Source organism: Hippichthys cyanospilos, chromosome 18, assembly GCF_059441005.1.
Source record: "Hippichthys cyanospilos isolate Australia breed blue-spotted pipefish chromosome 18, RoL_Hcya_1.0, whole genome shotgun sequence".
Taxonomy (NCBI): Eukaryota; Metazoa; Chordata; class Actinopteri; order Syngnathiformes; family Syngnathidae; genus Hippichthys; species Hippichthys cyanospilos.
In genome coordinates, this window is record NC_142386.1 from 13,271,345 (window position 1) to 13,287,683 (window position 16,339).

The 16,339-nt window shown below is 39.4% G+C and overlaps 1 protein-coding gene across 1 annotated transcript in view; it reads right to left on the reverse strand.

The window, feature by feature from the left end:
• Window positions 1-3,998: 3,998 nt before the first annotated feature.
• rsf1b.1 (remodeling and spacing factor 1b, tandem duplicate 1) overlaps window positions 3,999-16,339 on the reverse strand; it is a 16,226-nt gene continuing 3,885 nt past the window's right edge. The window contains exons 6-15 of the mRNA XM_088441700.1: window positions 12,153-15,454; window positions 10,936-11,229; window positions 9,102-9,206; window positions 8,935-9,014; window positions 8,793-8,847; window positions 8,541-8,721; window positions 7,605-7,821; window positions 7,163-7,374; window positions 4,992-5,171; window positions 3,999-4,911 (exon numbers count right to left, since the gene is read on the reverse strand). Of these exons, the coding sequence (XP_088297826.1) occupies window positions 4,463-4,911; window positions 4,992-5,171; window positions 7,163-7,374; window positions 7,605-7,821; window positions 8,541-8,721; window positions 8,793-8,847; window positions 8,935-9,014; window positions 9,102-9,206; window positions 10,936-11,229; window positions 12,153-15,454 (5,075 nt within the window). The 3' untranslated portion in view covers window positions 3,999-4,462. The remainder of the gene's footprint in view (window positions 4,912-4,991; window positions 5,172-7,162; window positions 7,375-7,604; window positions 7,822-8,540; window positions 8,722-8,792; window positions 8,848-8,934; window positions 9,015-9,101; window positions 9,207-10,935; window positions 11,230-12,152; window positions 15,455-16,339) is intronic.

A 16,339-nucleotide genomic window follows, 5' to 3' on the forward strand; every position in this document is an offset into this window, starting at 1 on the left:
TCATAAATAAAAAATATAGAAATGATTTAGTTACCTTTGAGTGGCACTTGTTATGCCCATATTCCCTAGTAAGGGTAGAGTACTTCGTATTTTTTGATTATCTCCAGCTTCGTTTCCTTATAAATCATCTTCTTACTTCTCTCTTTAACACTAGCAATCTTGGGACCCATGGCTAACCCTTTCAAATTTCAATCAAGCAGTAAGATGCACTATAAAACGGTTTTGTAACCAATGTCTCTATTGGCGAAGAGTATTTACTACAAGATTATTCTGCAACACACTGCCCTCACAGCTGAGATCATTCCAAAAATGATTAAAAAAAAAAATTGGATAATTTCCCACGGCACGCCTGACTGTATCTCGCACAGGCAAACTAGCTCAAGGGAGCATGCAGATTCGGCCAATTTTTAAATTATTTTTTTTTCTCAACTGGTAGAATAGAAAAGCTCAAACACCTTTGCCAATCCAAACCAACCTGCACATTTGTGTCGACGTGTTATAAAAAAAATAGTTTTTGTTTTAGTTTTTTGTTAAGGTTTTGGACAAAACTAATAGTGGGTTGCAAATTGCTAAGGTTTTAAAAAATCTCTTTGTGTTGATCAAAAAACAAAAACAAACATATTTTATGTTCATATTTGTTGTGACACAGCTGGTACAAAAAGCTTTAAAGTGAATGTCATCCATAAACAAATTTACAGCTTTGTCATTTATGGCCGATTGATGGCAAGTGGGGGGGGGGATACAGCTGTGGTCACACACCCAACGTCCTCGTTACCCCGCGTTCGGTTGCCAAGTAACTGAAGGTTTTTTCTCGCCATAAAATCCATGCGCTCGCACACGCAAGGCCGGACTACAAGTGTGTGCATGTTTACCCAGTGACAATAAATGACCATTAACAATTTATGACCGCTCAACACACAGGCCAAACACATAACTAAAAAAGAAACGGTAGATTTTCACCAAGGCAATACAACTCTCAAACAAAATTGTATACAGCAATTTAATAAAAAGGTCATGAAGGGTGCTGGATATCAATTCAAATTCCCCAAATAGATTTGATTGAATTCATCTGAGCCATTTCATACCACCCTCCTTTAATCTATCACTTAAAAATATGAAAATAAAATGTACCTGGAAAAGAAGGTCTGAGGAAAAAAAACAACAACTATTTGGCATCAAATGAGTCAATAGTGCAGTTGTGCTCATACTATTTTGGACAGTACTAAAAAAATCATAATAAATCTGAAGTTGTTTCTCTGAAGAACCAATGCTGCAACTACAAGAAACGCCTTGCTCTAGCTCATGGGTGTCAAACCTATGGCCGGCGGTCCAATTCTAGCCCGCGAACGGGTTCAATCCAGTCTGCATGATGATTTTGTAATGTAGTATAAGTATAAAAACTAGCTGAATATTTTTCAATAAATAAAAAACTTGAAACGTTCTATGATTAATATTAATATTCATGTTTTATGGTTAATAGTGATGTTGTGCTTGTACTATTTTGGACAGTATTAAAAAAAGAATATTAAAGTCGTTTTTTTAAAATTATATAAATAAATAGTATACCATGATTTTATTGGTCCAGCCCACTTGGGAATACATTTTCTTCCTTGCAGCCCGCAGGCTAAAAGGAGTTTGACACCCCTCCTCTAGCTTTTTGCATAATACATGCTAGGTATTTAGAAATCCTGAGGCTACTAAAACTCCTAGGATGCCATTTGATGACATCAGCACTTTTTAATCCTCACCATGTTTTGGTCGCAACGATGCGGTTTTTGAGGGTGAGCTCTGCATTTGTGATGATGGAACAATTAATGCTTCAGATTAATTTTGTTAAAAAATAATTTTCAGAGTATCCAAAGCTCAAGGTACCCATAATTCAGCCTCTGGGCAACCTCATAATTGCAAAATTGTATGTATGTGTTTTTTATTTCATGAAAACATACTTAAGTTAGGGGTGTCCTGATACAACATCTTCACTTTCTACATAATACAGAGTGCCCTGGCATATTCATCTCTGCTACCCTCACGCTCGACTGTCTTTTCCTCAGTGGTACTGTCTCCAGGAAAAAAAACATCACTGGTCCCACAAGTCTTGTACACCTTTCATTTTAGCTAAAACTGTCACACATCAAACCTGGCACTTCTCTCCACCAGTTCCAGGTCTTCACCTTTGTTCCACACCATTGCTCTGGACAGTTGACCTTACAGTAGGTTCTTACAATCATCCACCTTTTTTATCTCCTCTATTGGTCTCGTCACTCTTATTTGGGTCCCTCTCATTCACACAAATACTCCATCTTGCAGCTGCTAACCTCTCTTTTCCAGGGCAAACCTCCACCACTCAAGATTATTCTCCACTTGTTCCCTTCTCTCACTACAGATCACACTGTCATCTGCAAACATCATAGTCCATGGAGAATCCTGGTGCGATAGATGTAGCGGAAAGTAGCCAGGGAACACTGTATACATTCCTGCACCTCATTTCACCGCCAATTCTCTGTGTCTCTTTGAGTATTGATTATTCTATTTTTCAACCCTGAACAAGGATGTCCGAGTACAAGTGTTTAAGTCACATGTCATGTTTTATAAATTGTGTGTGTGTGGTGGTGGGGGGGGGGATGTTAAGGCATAAAAGCACTTTTATTATGACAATAGTACAAGATCATAAGAAATAACAGTTAACAAAAACAGGAGTCAGCTAGGTTTTATACAGGACTTAGGTGCTGCAGGGCGGGTTCCTCCCACATTCATCATGAGGTAATAGGGGGGAAAAATATCTACTCATTTTCATTTGTGTTCCCATGCAGCATTTGCTTACTTAATTGAAGCATACAGCAACCAGAACCACCAAAAATATTTTTTTTTTTCCTTTTTACTCAGCATTTAGTGATGATAAATAGTGGTAGTAAAGACCATGCTGGTCCTTGGGCCGCATACGGACCCCTTGTGAGCATTTTCATTCGGCCCACCATGCAATTCCAAAACGAGGTACTCTTATTTATACATATTAAAAAGACATTAAACAGGAAGACGATAATACAAAAACAAACTGGAGTTGGTTACTTATTAAAAAAGTTTGTACAAAGGAAAGTATACTCCCTACACATTTTTTGCCCGACCACAAGCAATGAACAAGTACATACAGTGGAACCCCCAGAACGTGACCCAAAACAAAGGCAATGCAATTCGGACCAAACTCATTGTATCTGCTTTTTCTTTGGCTTTTTTTCTAATGACGCCACTATAGAAGAAGGGTACCAGTGCTGATAACAATGGAGCTTGAAATGAAAATTATGGGCTGTCTCTCAGTTTGTTTAACCAACATACTTAGACATTACATACCTTCATACACAATACTACTTACAAAACAGCACAAGGTGACAGTACTTAAACACAATAGAAATACGCAAGAAAAAAAATGAACAAATGAAAGCATCTTTCATCAGGGCTTGTGATGTACACATTGTTTTAAATATTGGGCCTGGAAAAAGAAAAACAAAGACTTAACATGAAAAGTCTTTGAAAATGAACATTTGTGGCGCGAGCGGAAAACGTCTTGGACGTAAGCGATAAGATTCACTACCGGCTTCTAGCTATTTACTCGTTTTGAAGTAGGCATCGTGAACACTGTTATGTTCAACGAGAAGAATAAAAATGGATAAGACACCTTTAATCTTAAAAAAGACTAAAAACTAAAACGTGTGCATACATTACATGCACTAACGTTAGCGCTAGGTGCCATGTTGTCAAGATGATTGGAAGAAAGCAAAGATTTGGGGACTTCACATGGTTTGCTAGTGGGAAAATGGTTCACTCAAGAGCTTCAACTGTATAAAAATATCCTGCGTTTGTGAATGTGTGTATATATATATATATATATATATATATATATATATATATATATATATATATATATATATATATATATATATATACACACACACACAAACACACATATATACATACATAGATATTAACATATATATATGTATATATATATATATATATATATATATATATATATATATATATATATATATATATATATATATATATATATACACACACACACACATACGATGTATATCTAGATGGGAACACTAGATAGCATTATATTGTGTTTTACTATCAAAATGTTAAAAAAAAAAAATCACAACAAATGGCAGTTAAAAGGATTTTGTGTACAATATACAAAACAACGCCATCTATCATTATTCGCATGTATACATTCAAACCTTCACATATATGCATGACAGCCTTTATAATAGTAGTGTATAAAAACTAGGGAATAGTGCTTTTTCACCTTTCTTGGTGGAATAACTGGAAACGGGAGGCGTGGAGTACAGGTGACTGGGACCTTTTTTTGTTTTTACACGTCGACACGAAGAGCGTACAATAATATCAGGAATATAAAAATACAAGAGCAGAAAAAATGAAAACGTACACCTTTTTTTTCCCCTCACAATTGTTCATTATTGCAGACGTAATCCACAAGGTCCGTAACGCCCAGCAAGTCGTCTTCGTCTTCATCCTCTTTGACGGGCTGTCCGTTGTTGCAGTCCATTTGGCCGGTTCCCTTGGCCTCCTCGGCGGGCTTCTCCTCAGAAAGCTTCTCCTCGGCTTTTTTGTCCACTATTGCCCTCTTCTCCTTTGGTTTGGCCTCCTCGTCTTCATCGTCGTCCGAGTCAATGCGGTTGACCCTTTTGCGGATGGGCCGATCCTCCGAAGAGGTTTCGTCCGAGTTGTCGTCAGAGTCTTCTTCCTCTTCGGATGCTCTGCGGCGTTTCAGGGCCAGACGCCGGCGACGTTGCTTAGATGACCTCCTGTCCCCGTCTTCTTCCGAGGAGTCAACCCGCCGTTTGGACGGCCGGTCCCTGGAACCGTCCTCGGAATCCTGAGAGAAGCTCGCTGGGAGATGAAGAACAATTAAGACATTATGGATGAAGGCAAGAAATTGGATGAACGGGATTATCATTGACATCATTTACCTTCGCTTTCCGAGCTGTCCAGGCGTCGTCTGGGTTTGCTTTTGGCCCGATTGGCTCCGGCTTGCGACCCTTCTGTCTCGGATGTCTCGCAGTAGTTGACCTGAGACTTGTGACTTCGCCGTGAGCGTCGCCGGCTCACGTCTAGGTCGCTGTCGCTGTACTCGCTGGAACCTTGGGTCGCTACGGACAGACACAAGGGTTCAAAGGGCAACTGACACCGGCTCCTCCATTTATGACTACCAACATACTACGCTACAAAAAGGAAAGGAAGGAAAACATGGAGACACAAAGGAACAATGGCGGCGCTAAAAATGACTTAGCACCAATATTATGCAAAAGATAAAGAAAATCATCTTAAAAAAAAAAAACACAAGCTAGAAAGATAGAAACACAAGACAGAAAAACATTAGCAAAAAATACTAGACAAGACTAGGCTGGTATATAGTAGTATAGTGATCCCTCCTACTTCGCGGTCTCAAATATCGCGGTTATCAGTACTTCGCGGGTTTTTCCAGGAAAAATTAAAGATATTTCAAAATAAAAAATAATTTAAAAAATGTGCAAAAATGGGAAAAAAATGAAAAAAGCAAAAAAGTACATTATACAGTACTGTAATCATCAAATAACTAAGTAATATTAGTTATTAACTATGTTAAGAATTCTTCAAGCTTTAGAGTTGACGTGACGTTTTTTATCTTATTTTGAAATGCATGCTTTTAATTTGTCGGCTCACGTTTCATTTACGTTCTCTGTGCGTCATTTGGCTCGTTACCGTGACGTAGTGAATGACAATGTAAGCTCATATTTATAGTTTATTATCATTTATGTTGATAACGCAGGCTACTGCCTATGTTTAGTAAGCGATTAGTGTTTATTCTGTTTATGTGTTTGTTTGTGTAGAGGTGGCACATTATAGTTAGTAGTTGTTGTTAGTTGTTGCTAACCCGCTAATGTCGGCTAAAAATACAGTAAATTCATAGATTAAAGTTTGGCAAGTGTTTATATGTTAGTTGACTGACTTTAACATTGTTGTTGATTTATTATTCAACAGATACACCATACATGAGCCAAAATAAATGTGAAGTTCAACGTGATGGCTTGCGTACTCTTTCACCGGAATCTTGGTGCAGATAACCAGTCCTGAGAACAAATTCTCAACAAACTGAGTAATATTAGTTATTTAATGAATATACAATAATGTTCATAAGGATAATGTAATGTTAAATAATAGGAGAAAGGAAATAAAATACGCAAAAAAAAGGATTGTTTATGGTTACTGCAGCTATATTGGGGCGTACATAGAAATCTAGGAACTGATACCCTACTTCGCGGGTTTCAGACCTAGCGGGGGTTGACACCCCCCATTAACCGCGAAGTAGGGGGGGATTACTGTACTATAGCAGTGCTTCTCAAATAGTGCGGCAGGCCGCTCTGGAGGGACGCGGATGACCCAGGGAAAAGGCTTTGGTTTTGTCATGTAAAGTCTAATTGCAATAAAATAAGAATTTCATCATCATTCATCATTTTTATTTATTTTATTTATTTTCTAGTTTCAGGCGCTTTGAATCACTTTGTCTAAAACAGAAAAAAATAACTAAGCTGTAACCCTTATAAATGCTGTAAAAAAAAAAAAAACAGTTGTTAAAAGTTGATTTATTTTTCCTTTTTCTTTTGTTGATGTTAAAAAGGATACAGCTTTAGGTATACTTATACCATTTCTAAAGATAATATTCCTATTTCTAGTGAGCGTGTCATTGGAAAAAAGTTTTCTCTTTCCAAGGGGGGCTTGGCAAAATATATTTGAGAAGCACTGGACTACAGCAATGTGAAGAAAAAAATTGTCATATACAGATTTGGGTCAAATAAAAAGAACTAGCACAAATCTTATACCATAACAAAATATGTCGGCAAAAATACAAAATAAGTGAAGCTAAAAAAAAATATTAAAATTAAAATATGAAAATATTAAATGACTGAAAATGATCATCCAATTTAAGGTTAATATTTTACATAACTTTATATTTAACAAAGATATTGATGTTATTATTGTAAATATTTTGTTTTCTGCCAAATATTTACAGTAATTCTGACTATTACTTGTGTTGTTGTTAGTGGTGTACACATTTGGATGAAGTTGCCACTGTCCATGAATGAAGCCTGGCGGTTCCTACCGATTTCTTCTTCTTCGTCATCCTCGTCAGTCTCAACTTCTTCGTCGTCCGAATAGCCCTTTGGTCTCCGGTGCTTTCGCGAGCTGCGTCGTTGTTTAGATGAGATCTTGCCGCGGGACTCGGACAAGCGCCGCTTGCTGCCGCCGTCGCTGCCATTGGAGTCCGTGTCAGCCGGCGTCTCGTTGTCAGACACTACAAAGTCTTCCTCAGAGCTGGCGGGGAACGGAAATAAAAAGATTATCTGCTGTTCGATCCCCAGTTCTGCTGGTCTTCATTCTATTTCTTGATTGCCTCGTGCTGCCCCTCACAGGTCAGTTTTTGTACTACAGTGGGCATCAATCAAAAAGGTTTTTTTTGTCCAAATCTCATTCCTCAACCATTAATACAAAAAAACAAAACAAAAAAAAAACAAAAAAAAAGTGGCGCGTGGACTCCACTATACCTTTCACTGAGGCAGAATTCATCCTCACTCTCGTCGTCGTCCACGGTGCTATCGCTGTCCAGGTCGTTGAGGCGCCGCCGCTTTTTCTTGCGCAGGGCAGCGTTAGGCCGAGGCAGCCGACCGTTCTCCTTGCCCTCCTCCGATTTGATGATGGTGTCCATGTCCTTCCCCCTACTGCCGCCCGTGATGTTGGCCATGTCTTTGCCGCGACCGGCACCTGAACAGAGTTTTGCGCTTTTACCGATTTGCTACGTTCCACATCTTTGATATCAAAGTTACCAATCAAGGGAAAAAATTACCGCATTTTTTTCTGGTAAAAGTCAATCTGTTTTCTTAAGTATGTAACGTATAAATACTTTTCACTTTTAAAAATATTCAGGTACCCACACACACATGCATGAAAATGTGATGTGTGTGTGGGTGGGGGGGGTACTTTTCACTTATTGCGATGGTGGGGAGGTTTCAGTCACCATTAACCTGGAAAAACTAAGGATTATTGTATAACCTATTGTATAACCTTATACATACCATGATACTACTTATTAGGCGTGGGACAAGATACAAATTCCACTAGATGAGATCTCTTACAAGATTGAGTCCATGAGAAAGAGATCTGACTAGATTTTTGCAATTTTTTTAAAATAAAAAAACATTGCTAATTTAAACTTTTCAATTTCAAAATGATTAATTTTTATTGAGCAGGCTGCAATAAACTAACGTTTTTCTATATGCTGCTGCAATAAAATAATTCAACTGAGATCCTTCAGAATAAGTGAAAGTCAACTCAATAATCTCGTCCCATCCCTAATACTTACGTATGTCTGATTTTGAATGATGCAATCATCAGTCAACCACCCTGATATGGGGGCGACTTGTATCCGAAAAGATAGTATCACTGTCCAAAATTCTAAATATATTTGGCACTTGAAAACTCACCTCCTCCTTCAGCTTCTTTGACATCCTCTTCGATGGCCTCCTCGATGGCCTCGTCAAACTCGTCGAATCTGTAGCTGATGGTTTTCTTGGCCCTGGTGGAGCGCCGCCCCCAGCTCTTACTCCGCTTGGTTTCCTCCTTCTCCTTCACGATCACCTCCTGTTTTTCCTCTTCCAACTCCGCCTGAGACAATAATGACCAAAATTCAGACCACTGGCACAAGTGCAAGTTTGGTGTCTTCATTGCATCCTTACAGAGGTCGTGATGATGTTTTCCACGCTGATTCCGACATAAATCAGACGCTCTTTCCTGGAAAACGGTGGGGGGAAAAAAATGGAGTATCTGTAACACCTGAAGGCTGGTTTTATACAAGCATGGTGGGTGGGAAGACCTCACCTTCTCTCTGCTCGTTGTTTCTTTTTCAAGGCTGCGTCGAGGTTTAGCAGCTGTTCTTCCAGCTTGTCACACAACTTTTTCTAAAGAGGCAAGCAGTCACAGTTTAGTAAAAAAAAAAATATATACATATATTATATATATACTTTTCTTAGTCGCTTCACACGCACATGTTGGCAGGGCGGGCAGAACCACTCCCCATCTGGGATAATCATGAGGGGCGGCCTCAAGCAGGCTGTGTGGTAGCCGCTATCGCAACAATCACACAATAAGATCTGCACAAAAAGAAAAAAAAAAGTACATTTGACTGACAGAGACTTATGCCTTACTTCAAAACATTGATTTACCATATTGTAAAGACTGTTATGCATAACTAAAATTTTATGTTTGATGCGACCCCTGTGGGGATAAGCGGCTCTAGGAAATGAATGGATTATACATAGATCCATCGCTTTAACGCGGTTCAAGAGCGCGGATTTTTCAAAAATGCTTGTCGACAGTGGGCATGGGCCGATAACCGTGATGGCAAGATATCACAATTTTGAAAGTCACGGTTACAGTATTTCAAACCGTCAAAATCTGACAAAAACGGTATTTTTTTTCTTTCTTCCCCCCTTCGCGTCGTCTGCCTAACTGGCAACTTGCAGCCTGCAGCGGGAGCTTCCTCTCGATGTGACTCATACTCTTTGGCTACCGCAGCCAATCACGTCCACTTCCTGGTCTCATCTTCAGTACTCAGTCCCGCTTCAAGTTAACTACCGCAGCTAACTATTGCGGCTAACATGTTTATGCTACAATACTTTTACAAACGTTTTATGTGATATCGCACGAGCAGTCCGAAAGTGTAGGTCAAGAAAACAAACCGTTGTCGACATGAAAAGACAAAATCCACACTGTACAATTAATTAATACACATTGTAGTTGAATGATTGAATTGATAATTCATTTCAAATAAATAATTGTTCAACATATTGTGTATTTATATTTATTTTTTTAAATATTATTGTGCATGGTAAATGTTTGTTACTGTAATAAATGCCGCATATTTTGTTTAAAAAAAAAAAAAGATATAGTATTTTAGATCTGTACTATATTTTATTTTGGAGTGTGGAATAAGTAAGTAAGTAAGCAAAAAAGTAAGTAAGTAAGTAAGTAAGTAAGTGCCACTCCATGAGCCATCGCCTTACATTCGTAGAGGGATTTGCATGTCCTGGTGATCGTTGGAAAGTAATTGTCAAGGGTTTTATGCCCCTGGCACAGGTGGCTTGGGCCTACACGCATGGGGCCTGGCTAGGCACACCTCGAAGAGGCAAAATCCAACTCTGCGAAATTCACTTATCGCCGGGGTTCTCCGGTCCCCATTTACGTAACCATGAAAAACTGGCCTCTTTCACTGTGATGCTGTCAAATTTATAACGGGGCATTGTTGTCATCTCCTGATAGTTGCGCATAAATAAAGTTGGTTCCGTGTTCGTCATTTACAGTGGAGCAACCTTAGATAAGCCCCAATTCATCCCTTTTGAAAAAGGAGAATGTAGTCTACCAACATACTTGTCAACAGTAGTGGAAGAGTTAATGTCTAATGATTATAATGACATAAAATACAACGTAGATTTAAGGCTTTAAAAATTCGTAATATTTAAGTATTTGAAATTGAATTGTTGAATAAAAAAAAATATTCATTTAAAAATCAATCATAAACTTGCCAGTGCCACTTCAAGCTCGCTGTATACCTGCTAGAAAATAATACAAGCATTCGATTCTTTTGCCCTAATTATAAATTGATTAACAATGCATAATTAATGAGACACATTTCAATAGTCGAAACCTTTGTGATGTATTTTGTTCAGTAATTGTATTTTTAATTCAAAATTCATTCAATGTTACCTTTTATTTTTATTTACAATACATATACAATTACTGTATTCAAAATTCTCCATTTTAGTGGATTAAATGTAGTTTCAATTTCATCTTGAAATTTATAGCTTATGTGTGACTACTCACCAGTTCCGGGTGGTTGGGAAGACCGCAATGTTTGCACGGGTCGTCGTTGGGCGGCAGGTCGTCGTCGTCCGAGGATGTGGATGAGTCGGAAGAGTGCCGCTCCCGGTTCCGTCTGCGTCTTTTGGCTCCTCGCTCCACCTTGTAGTCCTCGTCGCTGTCATCCTCTTCGTCCTCGCTCTCCTCGGCCTCGCTGGACTCCTCTGCACTGTTGTCGTCATCGCCGCCATCCTCGGAGCCTTTCCTTTTGTGACGGGAGCGCACGTTGGACCAACGCGCCTTTCGCCGCTTTCGCCCCTTAAGACCGAAACCCAAGATGATCAATCAAATACCAACATCAAATACCAAAAACAAACAAACAAAAAAAATAAAACCTTTATTTTTTGGACTACAGTATAAGCTGTGACTTTTTCCGGTGCAGCTTATCTGTGGTTTTTTTTTTTTTTTTTTGCTAGCCACCAGCATATATATATATATATATATATATATATATATATATATATATATATATATATATGCATGCGCCTAAATTTAATAGGAGAATGTATAAAATTTGGGGTACATTTATGATGTGTAAATTTTATATACAGTACACAGTATATGTGATGGGAGAATGTATAAAATTTGGGGTACATTTATGATGTGTAAATTTTATATACAGTACACAGTATATGTGATTTTATATATGTATATTCATGATTGTATATGAATTATGTAGAATGTGTTATTATCTTCACTAACAAACTATCAAACAAAGGGAGACAAAAAAAGATGCTATTGAAGCGTTGATTTCGATTTTGAACAGCTATTTAACTGACAGATATCCATTCATCCATCAATTTTTGATAAATATGTTGGGACTAAACATGCAGGCATGTTCAAGTCTGTTAAAGAGAGGATGTTGCGGTTGGCAGACAATTACAAAAAAAATGAAATAACTAAAAAAAAAAATTATAAACTTCATATACCATCTTTTGCATAAAGATCTGATGTTATTACCTGGGCTTCATAGTCCAGTGTGGCTTATCCGTGGCAATTTTTTTTTTTTTTGCTAAATTTCTGCTGCTTATATACCGGTGCAGCTTATAGTCCTGAAAGTACGTTATATGCCATATTTTCTGGACTTTAAAACGCACTGGTATAAAATCTGCAGCAGCAAAGCATGAGTAAAAAAAATGATTTTTGTCACGAATGTTAAAGAAATGAGAAGGAAAACTCACCTTGGGTTTGGTCTGACCATCCTGATCCAACTTCTTCTCTCTGGGCTTTCTCACAACAACCTTTGCCTCTTTCTCCTCTTCTTCCTCTTCCTCCTCCTCCTCCTCCTCTTCGTCTTTCTCCCGAGGCTTCTCGACTTTGTCTTGAGCTTCCGCCACTTTCTGTGTGGGTCTGGATATCCTTGGCGATCGTCTCAAGGACATGCCACCTACATTGTTGTCCGACTCAGAGTCCGCCTGCTTCTCCTCCCGCTGAAGTTTCAACCAGCGTCGATGGGCCGTCATTTTGAATCTCCGTTGGGCGCCTCTTTTTTCCGAGCGAGATTCGCTGCCATTTCCCGCCTTTTTTGTAGACTCGTCTTCCTCGTTTTTGATTTTAGCCGCCTGGTCAGTGGATGCTTCATTGCCGTCGCATTCTGCGGTCGTGGTTTGATCGTCAGGTTTTAGCATTTTGGATTTTGCGTCTTCTGGAGCATCCTTTGGACTGAGTTTATTCGTTGAGTCTTTTTCACTTTGATACTTTGCGTCTGGGGAACTCTTTGACCCTTCTTGCTGGTTTTTGCCGTTGGCAGTTTCATCTTTCCCTGTCGTGTTCTCGCTTCTGGAGACAGTTTCTGTTAAGGATTCTTTTTCACTTTCTTGACATTTATGCTTCTTGTTTGGCTGAGCTTTGTCATCAGTTTTTGCCTCTTTCTTGGACTCAATTTCTGTGCTTGTATCGTCTGATAGCTTGTTTTTTGCTGGAGTACTCCCTTCTGTCGCCTTAAGGTCATCAAATCTGGCTGTTTTGGATTCATCGGGTGCTATTTTCTCTGTAGTCATGAGTCTGTCCATTTTCAAATTTGTTGGAGGTATCAGCGTCGCCTCTGGCAGACTCTTGGACTTGCCTGCTTCATTTTTGCCTTTGGGTGACTCACTCTTGTCTTCTGATTGCTCTGTTTCCATTGGTGTTTTTCTGCCGTGCTCTTCTGTCGCCACACTCTTCTGTCGATCACCAGGTTTTGTAGTTTTGGACCCATCAGCAGCATCTTCCTTGGTTGACTGGCATTCTTGTTCCATTAACACCTCCTTAAAGTATTCTTGCTGATTCTTGCTTTGAGCTGCCTTACTGTTGACTGGTTCTTTGCTTTTGCTTCTGCCATCGATTCGCTCACTTTTTTCCAAGGCTTTGTCAACATATTCTTGAGTGGTGTTTTGGGCAATGGATTTTACTGTTTTTAATTCCTCAGAAGTACTTTTCTCCAATGTTCTGGAGAGTTTCTCAATTTTGGAATCTTTTTGAGATTTAAGTTTAGTGTCTTGTTGAGCTTTGTCAACTTTCTCATCACATTTTTCTGTCACTATGTCATCAATGTGTCTTGCCGTTTTAGAATCATCAGCTGAATCTTTCCCGGTCGGTTCATCACTTTGGGAGGATTTATCCCCTGAGGAATCCTCATGACATTTAAGGTCACCGTTTTCTGACTCATTTTTGGACTTAACTTGACTTTTGCTTGGAGGCACCTCACAAATGACAGATTGATTGTTGGTTTTTGATATAGCGTTGATGTTATGTTCTTCGGTGGTGCTTTGAAGACTAGGTTTCACTGTTTTGGATCCATCAGGAGTATCTTTCTCCTGTGCTCTATCACTATTGGAGGGTTTTTCCCTTGCTGATTCATCTTCCCCTTCTTTAAATTTAAGTTTGACAACTGGTACAGGTTGGTTCGAATTTTCTGTTTCTTTCTTGGACTTGTCTCCCTCATTATTGCTTATAGTAGCCACTAAATCTTTGATGACAGACTCTTCAGACATGTTTTTAACACTGGGTTTTATAGTTGGGGATTCATCAGGGGGGTCTTTTTCTGTATCCCTCATGTATTCCCTTTGACGTTTGCCCTCTTGACATTCAAGTCTCTCGTTGAGTTTGTCGCCCTTGTTGTTTTCTGACAAAGGCTGGTTTGGTTCTGCAATAATTGAGTTGTCAGACATTTTAGAAGCAAGTGTTTCAGGTTGATCATCTTGTCTTGATTCCCCCTGGTCAGGTTTGGCAGTATTCACAGCTTCTTCTGCGAATTTGGACGGCAAGTTGTCAGTCTTGGCAGCTTCGCATGATTTTTTGTCTTCAGTTGCTTCCAACTTTGTTGAGTTTTCAGAATAGGTTGCTGAAGTTCCATTAGATTTCGCGCTCTCCCTAGTGGGAATCTCCTCACGTAACTCTAGAGTGGTTACCTTTTTGATCACTGACGACTCAGACAATTCTTGAGGTTTCTGGCTTGCAGGCTTATCTGCCTTTCGAATGACTGTTAAGTTTTGCGGCACCTCTTCATTTCCCACAGCATATTTTTGCGACTCATCCTTTTTAGTCAAATCTTCATTCCGATGTGATGTGCCCTCAGCTTCCTGCGACATATGCATTTCATTCTTGTTCGTGTTCTCTTTGGATTTTCTCATTTCTTCACTTGCGGTGTCAATTAAGTCTGGATTTCCTTCAGCTTTTTCTGGACCTTTTGAATGATGCTCTTTGACTGTGACCTCATGATTTGATTTCTCCTTATTCTTTAGAGTCATGTCTACTTTTGTTATTGTGGTCATGTTGTCCTCCATAGACAGTTCTGTGTTTTTATCCATTGGCTTGGACTCCATTAAATTCTTGTCGCGTTCATGATTGGATGATTTGTCAATAAATTCCTTAGGACAAGATGTCGCTACAGTCTGTTCTGTGGCTACGTAATTTTCCTTGTTGACCGGCATAACAGCTACCTTTTCTGAACAGCAGGATTCCTTCTGTCCCGTTATGGATGATGATTCGTTTTCACTCAAACGATTCGGGAGAAGCACCTCTGACATGGGCTGAACTTCACCATTGACGTGGTCGTTCTCACTATGTGTCTGTTCAGACATGGTGTTGGCTTTGGCACTGTCCTTGAGCTGAGACAATGGTGTGAACTTCATGCCTCTTTTTTTTAGAGGGATCTTAGCCTGCTCCTCGTTCTTCATCTGCTGGATCTCATCCATGCTGTTCCGTTTGGCCTCCTCAGGGGAAGACTTCGGAGAAGGATCCTTGCCCTGCATATCTGTCTTGGGTTCAGACGTGTCCATCAGCTCTTCTTTGATGGTCTTGACTTCATTTGTTGAACTATGATCCACCAACTTGTTTGATAGCGCTTCCACTATGCCGTTCGATTTCATGTCAGATGTCTCTGATTTGAGATCATCAATGTGATCCAGTTTTCCATTGCTGTCTGTCTTTGGTGACATCTGCAAGGCTGTCTTGGCGGTGTCTTTGTTGTCCTCATCTGATGAGCTCTCATCTTTTACTTGACCTTATAAAGGGACAATCAATATAAAGTTATTCATTAAAAAAAAAAAGTTATTTTAAAAACCCACTATAGATTTAAATTTCCTGATTTTTGTTTTTCTGCATTTCAATTACTTGCAAAGGTTTCTTTTCATCAAATAAATATTAATACAGTGGTACCTCGGTCCTCGAACGCCTCTATACTCGACCAAATCGGTGCTCGACCAAAAAAATCAAGTAGGTAATGCATCGGACCTCGATCAGATTTTCGGTGCTCGACTAGCCGAGCCTAGCCGAGCCGAGCCGAGCCGAGCCGACCCGAACGCGCTCCTCGGCCCTTCTCGGCCAGCGGGTAAGCGCCAGTTCAACTCAGACCGCCAGCGGAGTAAGACGTTTGTTCGAGTATTTCTTCCCGGATTTAAACTTTTTCGTGTTGCTCTAGCCCTTAATAATGGGTCCAAAGAAAGACAGTGATAAGGGGAAGGCAAAGAGGAAAACAATGAGGACCACTATTGAACCGAAGAAGGAAATTATAGCAAAATATGAACGCGGTGTGCCTCGCGTCGCAGTTAGCTAGCGTCATCATGGAAGGAGTAACTCCCTCCCGTCCTCTCCACATCCATTCCTGTATGCCATCAACCACTCTCCAAAACGTAAGTAAATGATACAAAATGGTTTATAATGCTTTATTTATCTTTATCTTTATCATGTACTGCTTGTGCACATTTACTTGTGCACACATACTTTCCATTATTTCTTATGGGAAAATTGCTTTCGGTGTTCGAACAAATCGGTGCTCGACCACCACCTCAGAACGGATTATGGTCGAGTACCGAGGTACCACTGTATCTCATTGACATAATCCAGACAAATAAAACTCAGTTTAGAAATGATTTTATTTATCTAGGAG